This window comes from Neophocaena asiaeorientalis, unplaced genomic scaffold (assembly GCF_003031525.2).
Source record: "Neophocaena asiaeorientalis asiaeorientalis breed wild unplaced genomic scaffold, Neophocaena_asiaeorientalis_V1.1 scaffold89, whole genome shotgun sequence".
Taxonomy (NCBI): Eukaryota; Metazoa; Chordata; class Mammalia; order Artiodactyla; family Phocoenidae; genus Neophocaena; species Neophocaena asiaeorientalis.
Window position 1 is genome coordinate 7950829 of NW_020172592.1, and position 25091 is coordinate 7975919.

Below are 25091 nucleotides of genomic sequence, written 5' to 3' on the forward strand. Positions count from 1 at the left end.
TTTCTAAGAATTTGTCCATTTCTTCCAGATTGTCCATTTTATTGGCATAGAGTTGCTTGTAGTAATCTCTCATGATCCTTTATATTTCTGCAGTGTCAGTTGTTACTTCTCCCTTTTCATTTCTAATTCTATTGATTTAGGTCTTCTCCCTTTTTTTCTTGATGAGTCTGGCTAATGGTTTATCAATTTTGTTTATCTTCTCAAAGAACCAGCTTTTAGTTTGATTGATCTTTGCTATCATTTCCTTCATTTCTTTTTCATTTATTTCTGATCTGATCTTTATGATTTCTTTCCTTCTGCTAACTTTGGGTTTTTTTGTTCTTCTTTCTCTAATTGCTTTAGGTGTAAGGTTAGGTTGTTTATTTGAGATGTTTCTTGTTTCTTAAGGTAGGATTGTATTGCTATAAACTTCTCTCTTAGAATTGCTTTTGCTGCATCCCATAGGTTTTGGGTTATCATGTTTTCATTGCCATTTGTTTCTAGGTAGTTTTTGATTTCCTCTTTGATTTCTTCAGTGATCTCTTTGTTATTAATTAACTTATTGTTTATCCTCCCTGTGTTTGTATGTTTTACAGATTTTTTTCCTGTAATCGATGTCTAGTCTCGTAGTGTTGTGGTTGGAAAAGATACTTGATACATTTTCATTTTTATTAAATTTACCAAGGCTTGATTTGTGACCCAGGGTATGATCTACCCTGGAGAATGTTCCATGAGCACTTGAGAAGAAAGTGTATTCTGCTGTTTTTGGATGGAATGTCCTATAAGTATCAATTAACTCCATCTTGTTTAATGTACCATTTAAAGCTTGTTTCCTTATTTATTTTCATTTTGGATGATCTGTCCATTGGTGAAAGTGGGGTGTTAAAGTCCCCTACTATGATTGTGTTACTGTCGATTTCCCCTTTTATGGCTGTTAGTATTTGCCTTATGTATTGAGGTGTTCCCATGTTGGGTGCATAAATATTTACAATGGTTATATCTTCTTCTTGGATTGATCCCTTGATCATGATGCAGTGTCCTTCTTTGTCACTTGTAATAGTCTTTATTTAGAGAACACTACTTTTCAAAGTAGGGAAGAATATTTACCTTGCGATAGTAATGGAGTGATTAAATATAGCGTTTATAAGAATGGACATACCGTAGTGTTAGGAGCTTGGTTGGAGGGAAAGAGTTGGCATAAGAAAGCTAGAACTCTCAACTTCTATAAACAGGAATTCAGTGGAAATGTCTGAAAATGATGTTTTAAAAGGTAATAGTACATATTATTTCTATATATGAAAATAATAGAAAATAAACTACCAAATGTGTTAATATGGGGTCTAGATTAGAGGTGGACAGAGGATGGGAGAAGGGACAGATAGGCTTATATATGCTTTTAACTTTACCTTTTGGTATGTATATACTTAACTTCAATTAATATAATTAATTTAAAAAGTAATATTAAAAATATTTTTTAAAGTTATTCTCACAACTCTTTGCTCTGTACATTAACTTGTGGTGATCTTGAGGAATTATTTGGTCTTGTCATATTTGTCTTGCTATTTAGAATCAGTAAAATATGGTGTATTAAGGTATGACTTTTCTAAGTTTTTTAAAAATTAAATACACATACTAGATTGAAAACAAAGTCCTATTCACTTGTGACATGGTGTTTTGATTTTAAATATACCTTGAAATTTGAAAAGGGAGAAATTCTCAATACTTTGAAGGGAATTAAGAAAATAATTGTCAAAATTGAATCTGTCTTTCCCAGAATTACCCTCTCAACTATTTCTGAGACAGTTTATTCTGTTATTGAACTGTTCTTCTGGAAATGTATCAGTTATTTATAATGTTAGCCATTTTATAGCTCAGTAGGAAAATTTATCATGGCCAAGCTTTTGAGAATTTAAAACAATTCATTCTTACTCAAAGTAAGAATTTAAAAGGCACCCATAATCGTAAATTATGAATCTCACATGTGATGGATTGTATAAAGCGTCTACTGTTGAAAGCTAGCCAAAGAAGAAGAAACCTGTGATTTAAATGCATGGATGTAGATGAAAATGCGATGGTGTAAAATTACTACACTCCTATTTCACATCCTGTCCTGGCAAGAATGTAGCCTGATGATTAATAGGCTTTATTTGTTCCTAATTTATGTTTCCCTATGTGGCATCATCTGATTTATTATTGATATAGATAATGTTCTGTCTAAGACCTAATGAACAGAATGATTTCCAACATTCCATTGCAGATGAGCAAATGAGAGTTTCATTTTTTTTTTCTTTCTGATTTGAACTTGCATTTGCAAGGTTAGGGTTAGACTTTTCACCTAGGAAAATATAACAATAATACGCCTATAATTTAATCTTTTGTTGGGAGTCTAGCTTTGAATAACATTCTTTATACATTTGATATTGTTTGAGCAGTTAGCTATGGAGACTAAAAGTACTTAAATAGAGAATAAGGGGTATGTTTGATAGGTGGAAGTGAGCCATCTTGGTGACCAAGGTCTTTTCATATGATCTCAAACCTCAGAAAACCAATTGAAAGTCAGGTAGGGCCAATTTAAGATGAGTTCACTTTCGAAATGTTAAATCCAAGAAAGAATTCTTCCCTTGCCTCAGACCAAAAGCAGGAGAGACAAATACAGGTTCGCAGAGAGCCAAAGGGACTCAGTGAGCCACAACATTAGTGACTAATTTTCATTTTGGGATGAGCAGTTTGCTCCCTTTACTCAATTCCGGACCCAAACTGAGAACAGGCTTTGGGGGTTGGGGGATGGTAAGGGTGTTTTGGTAGCCAAAACATTTATGGGAACTATGGGACGAAGGAGTTCCATAGAAAGAATCTTGGGAGCCTAACGGTTGGCATGGAAGCCCAGGGAATTCAGAGATCAAGGGGGAGAAGCTGAATTTATGGGGAAGGCAGGAAAAGAAACTCCTTTCCTTCTTTATTTAGACAGTTTTGCAGAGAACACACTGGAGATGTGACTGTATTCAAGAACCCTCAGAACAGCCCTACTGATATAATGGCTGTTTCCTTGAGGAAAAGGAGGGGGTAGGTGGGGCAAGAATTTGTGCTTTTGTGCTGAATATTCTGAGATGGTAGGGAAAGGTGACAGGGTATTTTGTGGGGGGGTGTTTTTTGTTTGTTTTTTTTTTGGCAAGTGCTGAGTCCTAACCACTGGACCACCAGGGAATCCCCAACGTGACAGGGTTTTGATCTGGATTCACTGTTGGCTGTAAGCTTTCTCTGCTGAGAAATTCTACTGGAAATTGACTTTTCTCAAAGCTGATGTTATTTTTACCCCATGAAATTCTGCCTTTAATAACTTTAATTTTCTTCTTTAAAAAAAGATCTTCCTGTGAAGTGTTCTTTAAAGGATGTGGGAAGCCGTGTTTTAGCTACGTAGTCTTCTCGTGAGAGAGATTGTCAACTCCACCCAGTTTAGAATTTCTGGCAATAAATGCAGGAATTCAAGGGTTTGGGATTTTATTCATTTAACAGTGAAACACTGAGGAAGTCTGTGCTGCTTAATCCTAAATTTATTAGATTCAGTGTGACTGACCACTCCTTTCTTCTCTGGGGTAGCGAGGAAGACTGTAGAGCATCAGGTCAAATGTCTCTTCAGGCTGAATGAACGATTATATGAAGGGACACTAAAAGGGAGATACAAAGAATTCTTTTCAGAATAAGCATTTATTTCAAATAGGAGCAGGGACGGTGGGGTCTTCAGCCTTGCCCTCACATGGAAAGGCACGTGGCTGTAGGTGAGGGCATTCATTGCTGCTGTATTTTGCCACGAAGAGAAAACTGGTTTTGTGAAGCCCACTTAACCATTCTGGGCCTCACTGAATTGGTAACAGAGGAGTCAAACAGGTTTATTGAGAAGATCTCCCTTTACCTCTAATTGCCATATACCGTATTTCTGTTCTTCCCAAAGGTTAGAGACTACCTGCTCCAAAGAACAGAGCAATGGCCTGGAGTAAATAGTTGAATGACAGTTTGTTACTTGATACGTTGTCCGTTTTAACGAAGTTCAATGTTAGGTTCTAATGCCCTAGAGCTCCAGGGTTGGAAGGTGATCAGAGACCATTTAGTTTCTCTACCCACTGTATTGGCGAGAATTGTGTTATTTGGCTTTTGCTAATGGAGACACAGAGAGGAAGTCCTTTCTATTTTACTATTAAAAATATTTAAGTCTACTACTTTAAGTACTGTTGTCCTTTGTCACAAGTATATCCTTGGGACTTCCCTGGTGGTCCAGTGGTTAAGACTCGGTGCCTCTCCCGTTGCGGAGCACAGGCTCCGGACGTGCAGACTCAGCCGCTCTGTGGCATGTGGGATCCTCCCGGACCGGGCCACGAACCCGTGTCCCCTGCATCGGCAGGTGGACTCTCAACCACTCCACCACCAGGGAAGCTCTGCCGTGGTTTATTGATCATGGATTATGAACATCTGGTCTGTGTCATCATTCAATTAAAATCCATCATGTGCATGATTTCCATAGTTAAACTAGAGGAGTAAACGAGGAATTATAACTCTGCTGCGTTTATTTCAGAAATAATCAGCTGTAGATTTTTCAAGAATGTACTGAGAACAAGAGTGGGAATTTGAGGGCCTGGGTGATTGAGTGAGATTACAAACTGAGAACAAGGTGATAGGACAATGAATTGCTAAAAGAACGGCTAGAAGGAGTGATTATGGTAGTTTCGGTCAAAGGTTTAGGTAGGTAGAACAAAGAATGCATTTAGGACCTAGAAGTCTGAGGAAAGGTGGGGCTGGCTAAGTAAGTACAGAGCAGGCCCTATCTGAAGGGCATTTGTGAAGCCATTCACCCCACCACCAAAAGGGGATAAAAAACAAGACGGAGTTTCTGTTCAAAAGGATTATAAACTGTGGACAACCTTAAAAATCACGTGCCTGAGACTTGCCAGTTTAAGAAAAGAAAAAATAAAGCTTTGAAATATATTGCCAAATTATTAGTCTTTAACTTGCATTAGTTTGCAGCCTGCACAGCTAGCATCCATATCTGGTTCCTGAAACCCTTGGAGTGTATCAGCTTTAGGTGTTAAGATTCAGACTCGGGATTTAACTTTTTTTTCCTAGGCTTTTGTTGATGATCCCGTGGAAACAAAAATGACTTTGCTTGGTTTGGCAGAAATGCAAGAAAGATAAACTGTTTGGGGAAGAGGGAACCTGTCCCAATCCCTGTCCCAAGGTCTTTTCAAAATGTGTGCATCAGCCTGAGAAATTTTCATATGTAATGCCTAAGTCATGTTATTTAGTTTGGCTACAAAGCATCTGGGAAGCATGCTTTAATCGTTCTGATGCTAACATTGTTACAAGGCAACGTTAAATCATTTTGAAGTGATAATGCTTCAGGTTAGTCACTATTTTTGCAGCTGTTTTTCCTTGTCAAATTTGTTTGAAACTAAAACCGATAGAATTAATTATGGTAAAAGAAAATAAAGCAAATGATGACCTCAACTTTATTTTTCTCACTGTTTGCGTAGAGACGGAAAATGAGACGCAAGATTCTTAAATGTCATCCTCTTCCCGTTAGCACTGCCATAATTCAGGGACTCACCACGTTTCAGAAACTTCTGGGGAGCCTCTCTGCCCCCATCTTTCCTGATTCTCATCCATCCTGAACACTGCAGCCAGACTTATTTTTGTAATACTCAGCTATAGTCTCTGTCACTTTTCCTGCACAAAATACTTTAGTGACTTTCAGTTACCTACATAATACCGGACCTCCGCAGCCTGCCATCTTATGCCCTAATTACCTGGAGGCATCCTCACTTCTCACTGCCCCTGCCTCTTCTCTCTGTTCCAGCATACTGAACTACTGCAATTCCCCAAATTTATTGAAGTGCTTGATTTGTCTCGGACTCTGAGATACGTGCTGGGGTTTCCAAGATAAGTAAGGCCTGGTCTTGGCCCTGAAGGAATTCATACCCCATAGTAGGAGATAGCATTAAACATGCAGTACATAAGTATAATATACGATGGTGTGTACCCTTGTACATTCTAGCACTCTTCTGCTTGGAATAAACTTTTCTTTATGTTTTTCCTGTAAAACTTCTGTCTGTCCTTCAAGACTGTTCACAAGTATCACCTCCTTTTGTAAGGCGATGCACAATTAATTACTTGAAAGATTTGTTAACATTTTGTATACACTTGTATTATAATTTATTGTGCTTATGTTGTCTATGCATATGTTGTACTGTCTGTGCATATCTATTTGCACAGGGATCTGTGAGCTCCTTGATGGTAGGACTCAGCCATTCCACGACCTTAAGCAGCATGTTCAATACTTAACACGTACTAGAAGCTTATAAATATTTGTGGACAGAGTAGCTTTTTAATGTTATTTTAAAAAACATAGAGCTGTTCTAATCTTCATAAGTCAGATTTAATGGAAGATGAGATAATACTCTTTAATAGAACTCATTTGGCCCAAACCGGAGTTTAATATTCAAAGTAACAGTTAATGTTTTTTGAACTTTTCCTATTTTCAAGGCATTGTTCTAAGAACTTTATATAAATGACCTCCTTAAATCATCATGAGAATTACTTTATAGATGAGAAAACCAAGGCACAGAGAGTTTAAATTTGTTGTCCTCGATCACACAGCCAGAGTTGCAAAACTAGGATATGATGCAGCTGATCTGGGCCTAAAGCTCACACTCTTGCTTATTAGGCTTAGCCACGTTTCATTTTGTAATTAACATTGCAATGCATAGTTCAAAATAGTTGACTATAATCTATGGACACTTGAAATAGTATGGATTTATAACCTAAAACCTACTTTCCTCTATTAGTTGGGTCAAGATATCCTCTTGGAAATCCCTTTACATACTTCCATTTTGCCCATTTCATTCTTAGTTAAACAAGGCGAAATCCCATGGAAGATACAGAATTGCCTGATCGAATAAAGGTTTGTGTGAAATGTTTTCACTTCTTAAGGCTTTAGATCGTATCTGTCTTGCCTGTTCTCTTGGTTCCATTCTTTTTCCTTCTGTTCTACTTTGCAATCAATATGGAATACTTACTGGATATCAGCCCTGCAAAAATAGGCTTATTACTACATTTGAAGATGCTAAAATATATTATCCCATTGTGTCTTTGGTCTGAAAAACACTTAATGTTTTATTTAACTTTAGTAGAAAAATAATTCATGTAGAGTTAAGACTTCGATCCAGGGTGCACAAAGCATGATTCATAAATATTAATAAGACATTTATGTTTGGTAAAGCCACACTCACTTGAGAATTCAAATAGTATCGTGTCTTCTTCAGCATATGACCTTTTAGTTTGTCAAAACTAAGACAAAAAATCTATCTCAGTGACTAAAAGAAGTAACATTTAATCATTGTAAATTAGAAAAGTAGAGTGACAGGAATTCTCAAAAACATCAAATAGTAATAAAGCCCACAGTTGATGGATGGAATATATAGGCTTTAAATTTAAGGGACTCAAATATCCATTTTACAGAGATTGAAAACTGCCATTACACATTTTGGAAGCATCTTGATGCCTGTTTCTAAGACATCGTCTCTTTTTACTTTTCTCATTAATTGATAATGAATTGCTTGAACGTAATGATTTAGTTTTAAAGTCCAGTAACATAATGGACTTTAATAAAAGTGATGAGTGATATTATTATCTTATTGGTATTTAATAGTCTAGGGTTGTAGAAAATGAGAGGGTATGTTTTGTACTTGGGGTGAAACATATTGAAAAGATTTGGGCTCCTGTAAACTCAGACCTAAATTTATTTATTTATTTTGTTTGGTTTTATTTTTGGTTTTTGGTTTTTTTGGTCATGCCACATGGCTTGCGGGATCTTAGTTCCTTGACCAGAGATTGAACCTGTGCCCTCAGCAGTGGGAGCGTGGAGTCCTAACCACTAACCCTCAGACCTACATTTAAATAGGAATCTGTTCATATCACAATTATAACCGAAACAAAGAATTAGGCCCGGTAACAAACCAAAGATAAATGGAGACTGGGATTGAGGTTATATTATCAGCTTTGCCACCATAGTTTTGTGACTTTAGGGCATGTGGCTTCATCTTGATGGAATTAAACACCTCCATTTATAACATCATGAATTTGCATTAATTGATTTTTAAGGTCCCTTCTTGCTTTATAATTCTGATTCCATCACTGGTTCAGGATCACATCTCCTTCAGAATCCATTGCTTCTTTGTTTACATGTTGCTGTATATGTGAAATAGGCATCGTGTAATCTTCCAGACATGGCGTCGATCTGAACACTATCAAAAGTAGAAGGGAAAAAAAATGCCTGAGATTTATCACACACTTAGTTTGCTGCTTACTTTGCATACGTTGATAATTTGATCAGTTTGCAAATCTTACTGTAGTTGGTAGATGCTTTAATTTATAACTTAAGAAGGCAGGGACTTCCCTGGTGACGCAGTGGTTAAGACTCCGCCTGCCAATGCAGGAGACACAGGTTCGAACCCGGTCCGGGAAGATCCCACGTTCCGTGGAGCAGCTAAAGCCCGTGCCCCACGACTACCTGGACACCGCAATGAAGAGTAGCCCCCGCTCACCTGCCGCAACTAGAGAAAGCCCATGTGCAGCAATGAAGACCCAATGCAGCCAAAAATAGATAAATAGATTTACTTTAAAAAAGGTATTTTAAAAAAAGGTAAAACAGCGTTGTGAGAAATTTTGCATTTATTGCTTTTGTGTTAACATGTTTTATATTCATTTTTGATAATAAGATAAACATGTCAATAAAATACAAATATAAGTTCCATTTCTTGCTAAATGAGTATGTGCTAAAAACTGTATATTGTTTTCATATATCTAAATTGGAGCTTTCATGCTGTGTATATGCATTTACAAAGTGGAACAGTGTGTGTATGGAGGCAAATAAAGATTTTGCTTATTCAGAATTTTTTCTTTGTTTTTATCCTTCTTTTACTTCCCCGTAGACTTGCTGCTTTCAAATAGCTGTATTCCCTTTTTGGGCTCATCGGAAGGACTGGATTTCCAAACCACTTTGTTAGATGAGGAGAGGGGCAGGCTGCTGCTGGGAGCCAAGGACCATATCTTCCTGCTCAGTCTGGTTGACATAAACAAAAATTTTAAGAAGGTCAGTTTATTTCTATATAGTTTACTGAATGCATTTATTTTCATCTATGCCCTTTTCCTTTGCTTTTGTTTTAAGTGATTCAGTGTCAAATGCGGTAGGTCATTTACATGTCAAAAAAGAACATGTTAAAAGAACTTATTGCCTCTGATACATGTTTTTGGATTTTTATGGATTTAAGTACAAGAGTGAGTGTAATACTAAAACCTTTGAAAATCTGAATGAAAGGCATGAAAAGTTAGTAAATGGATAGATACTACTTTACATAACAGAAATGCAAAGTTTTGGATTTAAAAGCTGGAAAATGAGTTATTCATGAAATATTAACATTTATATCTATAGCAATTATTGTAAAATTAAATTTTTATTAATTTTCAATGAATAAGCGTACTTAATGATAGTGTGGCTCTGGCAGCATTTTAGCACCACACTGGTTTCTCCACACTCTCCTTTTATATCTGAGCAAGTTTCTTCTATGGCTCAGTCACATTCAGGTAGGGAAGATGAATAATGCCTCACTTGTGGGCTCATTAAGAACAATCTTAGCACTTAAAAGAAATATATACTAGTTATTCAAAACCCAAAAAGCAATTGCTGTTGTATCCTACATTTTCAACTAGCACTGTGATACCCAAAGAAAAGACTGTCACACTGTTTTATCAATTATTGTTAGCCAGTAATTTAGTAAATATCAATATCTATGCAAACAAAAATGGATACCAAGACTAGAAGAGTTGAATGACTGATGAGAAGACATAATATATGACCTATTCTGCATCTATGAGGTATCTTTGATTGTTTTCCTTTCTCTTCTTTGCCAGAAGAAATACTGCTGCAAAAGAAATATAAGGAGCCATTTCAAGATTTCAGGTCAATAGTTCCCAACACTGAGTTTTTAGAGACTTCTTCCTATTCAGAGTTACGTGTAGGTCATTCTTGGACTTTGAAGCTTCATACGGCTTTCACTTACAATGACCACTTTAACTTAACCCTCTAATTTTGAGTTAGTAAAATAAATATCAGTTGTTCAGTTATTTGAATTATATCAGCACTCAGGGCTTCAGTCTACGTAGGCAAAATATTTGTCACCATATGTGTTACTATCACTTAATGAACACATGCATTAGAAACAATGTTTTTGCTCTTCTAATCACTTAATTTTTAAATAGTACTTCCACACATTTTTGAGGTCCACCAAAGGAAAAGGAATAATGTTTTATGAATGCTCAGGTATGATAAAGAAATAATCTTTGAATGCAAATGTATATGCATGTATTCCATGTAATCTGTGTTTCTAGAAGAAGAATAAGGGCTAAAATATTTCCAGTAGTTGTTCTTGACTTGTGTTATTCCAAACACACAAACTCATAAGGTTATCTTATTTGTTTTGGAATTATTCTGCAGCCTAGATATTGTTTACAGTAAGGTGGAATAAACGGCTGATTATGTGCTAGAATTTGAAAAACTTGTCCTTTCATTCTGCTATTATAGCTCCATTCCATTCTTCTTTTTTCTAAACATCTTTATTGGAGTATAATTGCTTTACAATGGTGTGTTAGTTTCTGCTTTATAACAAAGTGAATCAGTTATACCTATACATATGTTCCCATATCTCTTCCCTCTTGTGTCTCCCTCCCTCCCACCCTCCCTATCCGACCCCTCTAGGTGGTCACAAAGCACCCAGCTGATCTCCCTGTGCTATGCAGCTGCTTCCCACTATCTATTTTACGTTTGGTAGTGTATATATGTCCATGCCACTCTCTCACTTTGTCCCAGATTACCCTTCCCCTTCCCCATATCCTCAAGTCCATTCTCTAGTAGGTCTGTGTCTTTATTCCCGTCTTGCCCCTAGGTTCTTCATAAACTTTTTTTTTCCTTAGATTCCATAAATATGTGTTAGCATACGGTATTTGTTTTTCTCTTTCTGACTTACTTCACTCTGTATGACGGACACTAGGTCCATCCACCTCACTACAAATAACTCAATTTTGTTTCTTTTTATGGCTGAGTAATATTCCATTGTATATATGTGCCACATCTTCTTTATCCATTCATCTGTTGATGGGCACTTAGGTTGCTTCCATGTCCTGGCTATTGTAAATAGAGCTGCAATGAACATTTTGGTACATGACTCTTTTTGAATTACGGTTTTCTCAGAGTATATGCCCAGTATTGGGATTACTGGGTCGTATGGTAATTTGTTCAGTTTTTTGAGGAACCACCATACTGTTCTCCATAGTGGCTGTATCAATTTACATTCCCACCAACAGTGCAAGAGGGTTCCCTTTTCTCCACACCCTCTCCAGCATTTATGGTTTGTAGACTTTTTGATGATGGCTATTCTGACTGGTGTGAGATGATATCTCATTGTAGTTTTGATTTGCATTTCTCTAATGATTAATGATGTTGAGCATTCTTTCATGTGTTTGTTGGCAATCTGTATATCTGCTTTGGAGAAAAGTCTATTTAGATCTTCTGCCTATTTTTGGATTGGGTTTGTTTTTTTTTTTGATATTGAGCTGCATGAGCTGCTTGTAAATTTTGGAGATAAATCCTTTGTCAGTTGCTTCATTTGCAAATATTTTCTCCCATTCTGACGGTTGTCTTTTGGTCTTGTTTATGGTTTCCTTTGCTGTGCAAAACCTTTGAAGTTTCATTAGGTCCCATTTGTTTATTTTTGTTTTTATTTCCATTTCTCTAGGAGGTGGGTCAAAAAGGATCTTGCTGTGATTTATGTCATAGAGTGTTCTGCCTATGTTTTCCTCTAAGAGTTTGATAGTGTCTGGCCTTACATTTAGGTCTTTAATCCATTTTGAGTTTATTTTTGTGTATGGTGTTAGGGAGTGATCTAATTTCAATCTTTTACATGTAGCTGTCCAGTTTTCCCAGCACCACTTATTGAAGACGCTGTCTTTTCTCCACTGAATATTCGTGCCTCCTTCATCAAAGATAAGGTGACCATATGTGCGTAGGTTTATCTCTGGGCTTTCTATCCTGTTCCATTGATCTATCTTTCTGTTTTTGTGCCAGTACCATACTGTCTTGATTACTGTAGCTTTGTAGTATAGTCTGAAGTCAGGGAGCCTGATTCCTCCAGCTCCGTTTTTCGTTCTCAAGATTGCTTTGGCTATTCGGGGTCTTTTGTGTTTCCATACAAATTGTGAAATTTTTTGTTCTAGTTCTGTGAAAAATGCCAGTGGTAGTTTGATAGGGATTGCATTGAATCTGTAGATTGCTTTGGGTAGTAGAGTCATTTTCACAATGTTGATTCTTCCAATCCAAGAACATGGTATATCTCTCCATCTATTTGTATCATCTTTAATTTCTTTCATCAGTGTCTTATAATTTTCTGCATACAGGTCTTTTGTCTCCTTAGGTAGGTTTATTCCTAGATATTTTATTCTTTTTGTTGCAATTGTAAATGGGAGTGTTTTCTCAATTACACTTTCAGATTTTTCATCATTAGTGTGTAGGAATGCAGGAGATTTCTGTGCATTAATTTTGTATCCTTCTACTTTACCAAATTTATTGATTAGCTCTAGTAGTTTTCTGGTAGCATCTTTAGGATTCTCTATGTATAGTATCATGTCATCTGCAAAAAAAGGTCTTGTTTTTGTATCCATTCAGCCAGTCTATGTCTTTTGGTTGGAGCATTTAATACATTTACATTTAAGGTAAGTATCAGTATATATGTTCCTATTCCCATTTTTTTCATTGTTTTGGGTTTGTTATCATAGGTCTTTTCCTTCTCTTGTGTTTCCTGCCTAGAGAAGATTCTTTAGCATTTGTTGTAAAGCTGGTTTGGTGGTGCTGAATTCTCTTAGCTTTTGCTTGTCTGTAATATGTTTTCTTTGTATTTAATTTTTGACAGTTTGATTAATATGTGTCTTGGCGTATTTGTCCTTGGATGTATCCCGTATGGGACTCTCTGTGCTTCCTGGATTTGATTAACTATTTCCTTTCCCATATTAGGGAAGTTTTCAACTATAATCTCTTCACTATTTTCTCAGTCCCTTTCTTTTTCTCTTCTTCTTCTGGGACCCCTATAATTTGAATGTTGGTGCGTTTAATGTTGTCCCAGAGGTCTCTGAGACTGTCCTCAGTTCTTTTCATTCTTTTTTCTTTATTCTGCTCTGCAGCAGTTATTTCCACTATTTTATCTTCCAGGTCACTTATCCGTTCTTCTGCCTCAGTTATTCTGCTATTGTTTCCTTCTAGAGAATTTTTCATTTCGTTTATTGTGTTGTTCATCATTGTTTGTTTGCTCTTTAGTTCTTTTAGGTCCTTGTTGAACGTTTCTTATATTTTCTCTATTCTACTTCCAAGATTTGGGATCATCTTTACCATCATTTCTCTGAATTCTTTTTCAGGTAGACTGCCTATTTCCTCTTCATTTGTTAGGTGTGGTGGGTTTTCACCTTGCTCCTTCATCTGCTGTGTGTTTACCTGTCTTCTCATTTTGCTTAACTTACTGTGTTTGGGGTCTCCTTTTCACAGGCTGCATGTTCGTAGTTCCCGTTGTTTTTGGTATCTGTCCCCAGTGGCTAAGGTTGGTTCATCGGGTTTTATAGGCTTCCTGGTGGAGGAGACTAGTGCCTGTGTTCTGGTGGGTGAGGCTGGATCTTGTCTTTCTCGTGAGCAGGTCAATGTCTGGTGGTGTGTTTTGTGGTGTCTGTGGCCTTATTATGATTTTAGGCAGCCTCTGTGCTAATGGGTGGGGTTGTGTTCCTGTCTTGCTAATTGTTTGGCATAGGGTGTCCAGCATTGTAGCTTGCTGGTCATTGAGTGAAGCTGGGTCTTGGCGTTGAGATGGAGATCTCTGGGAGATTTTCACCCTTTGGTATTACGTGGAGCTGGGAAGTCTCTTGTGGACCAGTGTCCTGAAGTTGGCTCTCCCACCTCAGAGGCACAGCACTGACTCCTGGATGGAGCACTAAGAGCCTTTCAACTACATGACTCAGAATAAAAGGGAGAAAATGTAGGACAGACAGAACCCTAGGACAAATGGTAAAAGCAAAGCTATACAGACAAAATCACACACAGAAGCATACACATACACACTCACAAAAAGAGAAAAAGGGGGAAAAATATATATCTTTGCTCCCAAAGTCCACCTCCTCAATTTGGGATGATTCGTTGTCTATGTACCCCCACAGATGCAGGGTACATCAAGTTGATTGTGGAGCTTTAATCCGCTGCTTCTGAGGCTGCTGGGAGAAATTTTCCTTTCTCTTCTTTGTTCGCACAGCTCCCGGCGTTCAGCTTTGTATTTGGCCCTGCCTCTGCGTGTAGGTCGCCTGAGGGCGTCTGTTCTTTACTCAAACGGGTTTAAAGGAGCCACTGATTCGGGGGCTCTGGCTCACTCAGGCCGGGGGGAGGGAGGGGCACTGAGTGCGGGGCGAGCCTGCGGCTGCAGAGGCTGTTGTGACGTTGCACCAGCTTGAGGCGCGCCGTGCGTACTCCGGGGATGTTGTCCCTGGATCCCGGGACCCTGGCAGTGGCAGGCTGCACAGGCTCTCGGGAGGGGAGGTGTGGATAGTGACCTGTGCTTGCTCACAGGCTTCTTGGTGGCAGCAGCAGCAGCCTTAGCGTCTCATGTCCGACTCTGGGGTCCGCGCTGTTAGCCGCGGCTCGCACCCGTCTGTGGAGCTCCTTTTAGCGGCGCTCTTAATCCCCTCTCCTTGCGCATCAGGAAACAAAGAGGCAAGAAAAAGTCTCTTACCTCTTCGGCAGGTCCAGACTTTTTCCCGGACTCCATCCCGGCTAGCCGTGGCGCACTAACCGCTTCAGGCTGTGTTCACGCCGACAACACCAGTCCTCTCCCTGTGCTCCGACCGAAGCCCAAGCCTCAGCTCCCAGCCCCGCACGCCCCGGCCGGTGAGCAGACAAGCCTGTCGGGCTGGTGAGTGCCGGTCGGCACCGATTGTCTGTGCGGGAATCTCTCCACTTTGCCCCCTGCACCCCTGTTGCTGTGCTCTCCTCCGCGGCGCCGAAGCTTCCCCCTCCGCCACCCGCAGTCTCCGCCCGCGACGGGCCTTCCTAGTGTGTGGAAACCTTTCCCCCTTCACAGCTCCCGCCCACTGGCACAGGTCCCGTCCTTATTTTTTTTGTCTCTGTTTATTCTTTTTTCTTTTGCCCTACCCAGGTACGTGGGGAGTTTCTTGCCTTTTGGGAGGTCTGAGGTCTTCTGCCAGCGTTCAGTAGGTGTTCTTTAGGAGTTGTTCCACGTGTAGATGTATTTCTGGTGTATCTGTGGGGAGGAAGGTGATCTCTGCGTGTTACTCTTCCGCCATCTTGAAGGTCCTCCCCATTTATTCTTAAGGGTATATTTTTCCCTAGGAATTTTTTTTTAAGTACTCATGCTCCTAGTATAGCCTATAGATGGTATCAACTAATATCTAAATCATCAGTAAATATCTTAGTAGGGGATGAGTCTTTTTATGAAAGAGTCCAAAGAAAATCCTATTCAACTTTGCAGTTTTGCTTTAAAAGACACTACATAGCTAACAAAGCATTTTTCCAAATATGTCTCAGTCTTAGAAAATAGCAAAATTCAATTCATACTTTTAAGGAAATTTGTTCTTGTGCTGTTCTCTGCCTTCAGGGATTGGAAGAAGAAGTCCATTTATCTGAACTGAGTGTATTAGATCATTGCTTAAAATAAATTCTGATAGCTAACTTCCTTCTGTGGCTATTTTAAGCAAATCTCTCTTTGGCCATATTCCATGCTTGAAATGTGCTAATATTTAATAAAATAAATGTTTGTGAAATATTGCTTTCCCATATGATGTTATTGAAATAAATGGTCATTTGAACGCATTATAAAATTAGGGTCTGTACTAGAGATTTTCTGCCTAACTGATTTTTCTTTATCTTTGTAAAATGAACCATTCATAAAGGGATTACGCATGTAAAGGTAAGAATTTATGTTTATGTAGGTATCCACCTTTAAAATTGATATAAATCACACCAGTGCTAAAAGGTACTTACTCCACAGTAGCAAGTAAGTGTCAAGATGTAGTAGTTTAGCAGTGTTTAGACCTACGTGGTTTGCGTTGGCTCAGTGCCCCTCCGCAAAAATCCAGACTGCTCTGTGGAAGAAACCACACATGTTGGGACTCTGGGGTGAAGGATGTCCGTTGTATTCTTTAGAGTTAAAGCAATCTACAACACATAATTGAGTTATGAGTGACTGGTTGGGAAGTTTTTCCTCTGGGAAATTAAAAAAAAATTCTATAGAGGGTATTTGAAGTATCAAAATTTAGGATATATGTTTATTTGAAGTGCCTGTTGAAAAGTAGCCATTGCTATTTCATATTCGTCACAAGCCTTTAGAGTGGAATCACCAGAAGTAATAGCAAAATCGTTTACAAAAGTATTTTCATAATAAATATTTAATAATATCCTTGTTATTATCTTTACTCTGTTCAGACTAGATTTTGAGTCTTCTGCAATGAATGGGGCAGGTATATGATCAATAAACTTTGATGAGTAAATGGCTGTAGAGGGAGAAGGTCAAAATTAGACCTTTCAGGGCATTTCTTCCATCTAGAAAGTAAAAATTAAGTAGACTGAATTTTTTTTTTTAACTCTCTGAGATTTTGATGAGAGATAATATTCTGATCTTTTTTAAAAAAATTATTTCTACAGGGACTTAATAGACCTAAGGGCAAGTATAAGCATCACCAGGGATGTGATGCCTCAGTTTTTAAGTAGGCTTTTTCTAGAGTTGCTCCCTAAGGCCTCTCTTTAGTTCAGGTACCCTGTGGATTCCTCTCTGGGACAGGTTTGGGACAGATAATGCACATTGATTCAACATGCCATTCCCGCAACACTAGATCAAAATGGAGTAATCAGATGCAGACATAAGTGATCCCATTCCAAGGACAGAGATGTGGAACTGTATTTAACCACTCCCAACAGTTTTGTTGTAGGTTGAGTTCCCCCAGAGGCCAACTATGATATGAAGATTAGCTTATAGGCTATTTGTAAGGGAGTGTTCTTGGGATCAACACTTGTGAGGGCATCACTAAGGAAGTAGCATTAGACAAGGGGAGAACCAAGCTGTGACACAGTCCCAACAAAAGCCTCAGCCAATAGGCCATGCTGAGAAGGTGGCAAGCCCTTCAATATTTTTCTCTAGTATAAATGATAATACCATTATTCATCTGGGTTTATCTTGTGAAAGAGAATCTCCTTTTTCTCCCCATCTCATCCATTCACCATGACCATCGTATTATCTCTTAGAAAACAAAAATCTGATCATATTTCTTCCCTGTTTACACGCTTCTGGGAGTTCTTGATTTCCAAGGAACTTGAATAAACTTCAAGGCCCTTGCCACCCATTTCTGCTCTGTTTCCAGTATTGACTTCTAAGGCCCTTCCTACCCATTTGTGCTCTGTTTCCAGTCTCATTTTTATCCACTCTTCCTCATTCCCTCACTAGTACTTTACTTTCTGCTTTCCTCTTTCTCTCTTTCCTTTACTGTAACTGCCATGTTACAAAATGAATAGCTTTCAAGTTTTGTGCTTTTGCTACAACTTTGTGAAATTGACATTCACTTTCTTGCTCATCTCACTCTTTGTTTTTGAAGGCACTTACCTAATACTGCTTTTACCTCAGGAGACATAACTCTTCTTTGTGTTTACTAGAGCATTTTATATATTTATACCAGTGTCAGATGTCCTATCTGATAGAACTATTATTATCCATTTGTGTAAATATATGACCCTCTTAATTATATACTCCTTGAATAGGGGAACTGTTTTTTCTGCACTTCTGATTCTCCTTTAGTACATAGTACAGTATCTTACACATAAAGGATACTAAATAATGTTCATTTTGTTTTTTGAGTTGGTAATTTTGTTATCTTTTCCTCTCTTGAGTGTGAGACCAATATACTACTCTTTAATCAGTTAGTGTGCTGTCAGCTTAAAAGACATCTTACTTGGGCTGGTAAAAAATAAGGAAATTTGTTATATTATAGAATAAGAATAATGTACAGAGTTTGAGTGGCTATGTAAGTGGTAATATCATCTACTTAACAATGTTGTGAATAATCCAGTTCTTTCTGTCTCTTCTGTCTGCTATTGTTGGTGTTGACATTATCCTTAGGTTGGTAGCAAAGTGGCTATAACAGTTTCATGAGTCACATTCAGACAAGGAAATGTAAAGGAATAAAAGACCATTACTCACTATGTCTCATCCTTAGGAGCAAGGAAACCTTTTTTTTTTTTTTTTTTTTTTTGGGGCGTGGGCCTTTCACTGTTGTGGCCTCTCCTGTTGCAGAGCACAGGCTCTGGACACTCAGGCTCAGCGGCCATGGCTCATGGGCCCAGCCACTCCACGGCATGTGGGATCTTCCCGGACTGGGGCACGAACCCATGTCCCCTGCATCGGCAGGCGGACTCTCAACCACTGCGCCACCAGGGAAGCCCACCAAGGAAAGCTTTTAAAGAACTCTCCCTCACATCTCATTGACCAGGAACATGTCAATTCCAATTCTTAAGCTTACTTGAAAGAGTGGTGGGGAAACTATGATTTGCTTATATGAATCAACTGCTTTAGGTGGAAGAAGTGTTCAGGAATCAATCACGTTGATCACTACACTTAAAGAGAGGGAGTAGAAAACAAGTTTTCTGAAAAAAAAATAATTTGCTTAGGGGACTTTTTTTTCTAATTAACGTAGATTTCCTGAAGCAATCATAAAAGTTTTCTCAGACAATCAGAAAGAAGAGTGTATATTTTCTCTCCAGAGAAAATTATAAAGATTAGCTTGTTCTACAAGGAAATTTTCTGGAAGGATTTATTTTTCTTTCAGGAGATATCTTGGAAAGTATTCATTGCAAGTAAAAATCCTTGAAATAATTTTTTTCCACACTGCATTGTAAAGATTGAAAAATCTGCTAACATGTACAAATACTTCTCTTGCTTATGTAAGAGTTCATTTGCCGCTATAAAACTTCTCTATGATTATTTAATCTAAGCTTTGTAAAATCTAATCTGCTGCAGATTTCTTCGCATTTGCTGATACTCTGTCAGTTTTCTCCCTTCAGTATTGTTAACTGTTGTTGAGGGTGACATTGTCAGGAGGGAATACATTACAACTTAACTCAGAGAATTAAAGACTACATCATTATTCTGTAGTACTAGTTTTTAGCATTATCCACTAAATATTTAATGTACAGAGAACATATTTTTAAAAAATCAAATAACTAAATATGACAAGTGTCATTGAAAGTATTTTCTAGCAGAATTATGTCTAGAATAATGCTGCTTTGATTGATTTGGTTTTGTCAGTCTCTGGGATTGAAATTTATTGTATGTGTTTGTAGAAGTAAAACTTGGAATACTTTTTAGTAACTGAACTTTGAATAATTTTCTTTATTTTGTCCTACTTTAGTCAGGGTTTTTTGTTCGTTTATTATTTTCATAGAAAAATTTGAGTATCTACTCTTAGTGCTAAGAACGTCTAACAGAATATAAAACTCAGGTCTTGTCATTACTCATGCCCTACTTAGGAAGATAAGATATAACACAGTTAAAATAAGACAAGTCAGAAAAATTTTATATGTCCAAAATAATGAGACAGATCACATAGTAGGAATTCAGGGAGGGGGAAAAAAGATCACATGTTGTGCATGGGATTTGAATTCGTCCAAAATGGATGAGTAAATGTAAATTATTGTTAACACTTTAATTAAATAGTTTGTATTTGGACTGCAAGGTTTATTATTTCCTTGTCCAGCTAGGATGGGGGAAAACATGTTGGAGAAATAGAGTAGAAGAGTCATTTCTCCCCTCCATGTGTAAATTTCTCATCGCTTACGTTAAAGAAACTAGGTTTCCCTGCCCTTAACGTACCCCATCTCTAGAATCAGAGGAATTTTAGTAGTCCTTGCAAAATGTGGTCAACTGTAGACATTTATATCCATTTATCATTAATTTATAAGTGATGCATGAGAAACCTGTTCAGTGTAGACATCATAATAATGAAAGTGTTTGACACTTGTACAATATGGTTTAAGGACCTATGGTTTCTAAACAAATTATCCTAAACTACATGGCCTCTGTCACTGACTACAAGTGAACTTTCTCCACCTCAGCTGGCCTTAAGTAGTCCTAGCAATAATTCATGTAAAATCCAGAGCCCTCTCTATGTAAACTTTAGGAGTAATATATACAAGCTGAAAGTCTCTCCCTCTCTCCTTCTCTCCCTTTTTTTAAATGGAGTCATGGTTGACAGTAAAAAAAAAAAATGTCCAATCCTCTCTGGTTATGCTACTTAGTTGGCTTCTTGAGTTAATGAATTGTTGGGATCCTTCCATCTGAAAATGTTACTCATTTTGGACAGCTAAGTACTGCTTTTGTATCTATTAATGAAGCATTTGTTTCTTGGTTTTCTTTCTTCTGTCTTCTCTTGTTTTTCAAGTGGGTTATAGAGACAGATGAGTAGACCAGTGAGAAATAAACTTATTCTGAGATTACAGTTGTTATTTATTTTACCTACTAATCCAGCAGCAACCGTTATGTCAACTCATGGGGTATAATAGTAAACAACTTTATTTTACCTCTCACAGTCCCTTTCAATCTGCTCTATGGGACTGGGTCTTCTCCCTGGACCTGTTTGATGACTCCAGCAGACCCCATGGCTTTCAAGGTCACTCTTAGAGAGTACAGACAGTTGTTTTCCAGCAATTAAAAGGTCCAGTCTAATGTAACAGAGTGTCCAACCTCATTTAAAATTGAACCTTCGCTCGCTCTACCTGTCCCCATTTGGGCACGCCATGGGAGGGAGGGCAGGTTCCTGAGAAGGGAGTTGTTCAGAGGCTTCTTCTCTCCTGACCCTGACTGCGTTCCTCCTCTTCTCTAAGCTGTTACAGTCAGTGTCTGACCCTATGGTGTCGTATCAGGAGAAGAGAAGAGGAGAGGGGTTCAGGAAAATGTCTTTTGCCATTGTCAGAGGGACCTCACTTCTCAACTTTCTGGTCTTGTCAGACGTTTAAAGAAGGGTGACTTTTCTTTCATTGGCCCCTCTGTGAGTTTCTGGAATTTCCTCTTTCTGGACTTCTTTCCCTTGCAATTTTCTGGATAAGCATGACTGCATTTCTCCTCTGACTGGTGTGTCCTCATTCTTTATCTGAGACAGGTTGCAGTTCCACCAGGTGTTAACTTCTGAAGTCTTTTCACTCAGCCTTCTTGAACGGGACCTAAGGTGACCTCATGCCATCAAATTTTTGCATGACCATGTCTCCCATCTGTTCCATAGGAAGCTGTCTTGTGTATTTTCCGGGCACACTCTAGAAGTTCAGGTTGATATCAGTATAGCCACTGAGCCTGGCCTCTGTGTCCACTGGAACCTGTCAGTCTCTCTCACCCTTTAGACATTTCTCCACAATGTCCCACAAATGGCATGTTCAACAGTAAGTGCTTCTCGAGGTCCCATCGAAGCCCCTTCCCTGGCACCTGCTTCTCACCCTGGGGCTTGTAAGACACATGACACAACTGTCTCAGACAAAATATCCTTCGCAAGGGAAAGGAAAAAACTTTGTAAGTTCCAGTGTCCAACTATTGTATAGCTTGAACATAGGTGAAATCATCTAAATGATTCTTGGCCACCTACTTTGAAGATTTTTGCATCCTCAGCTAGCATCTCATTTTAAATTTTTTCTAAGCTAAAATTTCTTTTTTTAACATCTTGCTCTACTATCTAAGCCATAAAATGAGCTCTCAAAAGAATTTTGCTTTACTTCCAAATATAACAGGCAAGCTCATTGTATATCATTCCTGATGTATACACGCTAGAAACATAGGAGTAACCAAATGGGGAATGTCAGTATCCTTATTAGTATTATTTGCATTTTGGATATTAATAGCCATATTCAAAACATTTGCTGTTTTACATCTTGTTTCCCATGTTTTTCAATAGTATTATTTCTGTTGGGTTCTAGCAAAGCTAAGCCATAACCGAGAATCTAATAAATGAGAGTGTAGGACATGCAGTGATCCATTTTAAAATAATCTAACAATTAGTCTTCAAATAGTTTACTTTCATTTTGAGACAATACTTATCTTTTTTATTTTTATTTAATTAAAAATATCTTCTCTTGAAACTGATATGTGTGAAAATTAAATGTTTTACATAAAATGTTCAAAGAATTGTCATGTTAACTAAACAAAGGTGAAGATTATTAACCAGGCCCCAACAAAAACCTCTTAGCTAAATTTACAGTGTTGAAGGCAAAAGCAGTATAATACTTAAAATTTTTATGTTTAATGTAATTGACGTTTGTTTTTAAGGTAAAAAGCACTAAATATGTTTCTGGCAGAAAACAAGGAAGTTTTCCCATGGGTTTTAAAATGAGAAAGCAATGTATCAAAGCAATATAAATGTATAACCTACCTAAAAGAGAACTCCATATTTTTATGGAATAACTTGAGATAATTTCATTTCACCTTGCTAATAAAATTTAGGTCCTCACGTTTAAGAACTTTAATTCTTTTGTTTATTAACCAAAAACCAATCAGAACTATTTAAAAGGAAACATTGGTAAACTTAAAACACTTAAAAGCTAGAACTCAGACACTCTTAAGAAGATTGACTTTCTTTTTGAGCAGATTGTCACATTTATAAACATGGAATGACTCTATTAACGTTTTTTTTTTCCTTCTTCCCAGCAATTGTAATGTAATTTTGTATTATTTTTCTCCTTATTTAACATGAAAATGAGGTACGTAATTATAAAAATTAGTCAGTTTACTTGAAATTCATCAAAATGGTCTCCTATTTTAATCATTGTTATTAGAAAAATCACTAATCGAAATGAGTTTATAATTTTAACTATAATAATTTTCAGTGATATTTAAACTCCCTTTTTTTGTGTAGCATGAAAAGGACTTTGTTATTTCCCTTTCCTTAAGGAAGTCTAAAACGAGGGTTTTCGTACACAGGGATCCTGTACTTGCTTGCTTTATATTGAGTATAAGCAGAAATGGTTTTATAAATCAGAATGACCTTCAGACTCTAGTTCATTAACTCACTTCATGGCTGCATAAGACGTTCTCATCTAACGCGTGACCCTGGAAGCCTATTATTTAGGTGAAAAGACTGAGAATAAATAAATTCTCATTTGAAATCAAGTCATGGTTGACAAAAGAAAATTGCCATTCTTTATTCTTAGTTAATACTTGAAATAAAGAAAATATAAACCCTTGGAAACCCTGTGGACTCCCCAATAAATTAAGTTTTGGTATAAGGCACCCTGCTTAGTTTCACGGTGATTAATCTGCTCCTATTGCCTGCGGAGCACATGCTGTCTAGTAATCACGGAGGTGAAACAATTGCCTCGTTCATGGATGGGCGGGCTCCCCCGCCCGGGTGCTGATGTGCAGGTCCCATCTGGTCACTGTAATGGACTGTCAGGATGTTGTCAGACTGCTCAGACTTCTGCCGGAACTCGACAAGGACTCTGTCTCTAGTTTTAAAGGAAACTTTGCAGATCACTTTTCAATAATTTCCGAGTACTTTTTATGTATGTGGGCTGTGCCAGGTGCTAAAGAGGGTAGGAAGAAAACATAAGGTCCCTTGTCACTTAGTTTTAATGAGTCATATACTTCTCAGCTTTAATGAGTCATATACTTCCTGTAAGAAGAGAAGGGAGACTGTGACTTGTATTCCTCACAAAATTTTGAAATTTATCCACAAGCGTAATTGCACCACAAGTTCAAAATCACCAACCCATTTGTGGATTTCTTAAATTTCGTTTTAATTTGTATGATACAGTAGCATTTTTCTCATTTTCATGCAGTATATTTATTGAGCCCCTGCCATTCCAGGTAGAACAAACTCATTCTGGGGATAATGCTAAGATGATATTTGGCAGTGCAGCATTCGCTGCTAACAAGTGGTGCAGTAGAGACTTGAACCCACGTCTTCCAATTCCACTGCAGTTCATTGCTCTTTATGCCAGGAAAAGGTCCCAAACTAAATCTACTCGCAAAAAGAAGGGGGCAGATGGACGTGGTAGACGCGAGTGTACTGGAATTTGGAGCTGGTTGACGGAAGAAAGCTAAATGTCAAAGAGGCTTTGGGCTGAGTCCTAAAACAGGAAAGGGAGAGACAGTTCTCACCCAAGACTTCGTGAACGAAGCTATGTGGGCGATTAGACGCAAAGCTTGAGAATTGAAACTTCCCTTCTGTAACAGTCTCTACCCCAGCCGCCTTCAGTTTTACGCGCTTTACCGCTGGCTCTCCTGTCCTTTTTTCCCAGTACTTTGGTCTTTGAGCTCAGATCTCCTACCTCTCTCTGTCCTTGGAACTGAGACTCGAGTAGTCACTGCTCCCTTTGTTGTTCCAATCCTTGTATCATATGGCATCTAGAGCAGCATTTTCCCAACCTTTTTACAACCAGTCAAAAACTTGAATCCTGTTCGTTGACAGAGATGGCCACTTGCATTTTTAAGGCTGTGAGTTTTTGTCTTTACTTAGGTTTTATGAACAAGTTGTAACTTCCTCTTGTGTATTCCATTCAGTCGTCTTGGCATCTCTGAATTAGGCCAAAGGGCATTTGACTGACCTTGCACTTGCTAACTCCAGTCAATTAAATTGCTTTTCCAAAGATGAAACAAAGAGCAGATATAATTAGAATTTCCTTAGGATGTTGTTATAAGGCCTTATCATTATTTGAATGTTTCTGTAACTTGCCTAAGATTAAATAATGAGAAATAAAGTGCCTGCCATTTCACTTTATGAAATGATAACTGTTAACGAATTATATAACTTATAAATGAAACAGTAATTGTCAGAGACATTGCAGCATTTTACTGTGAGTTCCTCCTGCCTATTTGTCTTCAAAGTGAAGTAAATATGCTTCAAAAAACAAATCATTTGGATTTTGGATAGAGATAAGCAAATAAAATCAGTATAAGATAACTAGATCATAGGTTGTATTTTTAAATGCATACAGCTCCTGCTAT

The 25091-nt window shown here is 37.9% G+C and overlaps 1 protein-coding gene across 1 annotated transcript in view; it reads left to right on the plus strand.

Annotated features, from left to right (window-relative positions):
* SEMA3D (semaphorin 3D) overlaps positions 1-25091 on the plus strand; it is a 134386-nt gene that overhangs the window by 15398 nt on the left and 93897 nt on the right. Inside the window, exon 3 of the mRNA XM_024738496.1 lies at positions 8958-9118. Within this exon, the coding sequence (XP_024594264.1) occupies positions 8958-9118 (161 nt within the window). The remainder of the gene's footprint in view (positions 1-8957; positions 9119-25091) is intronic.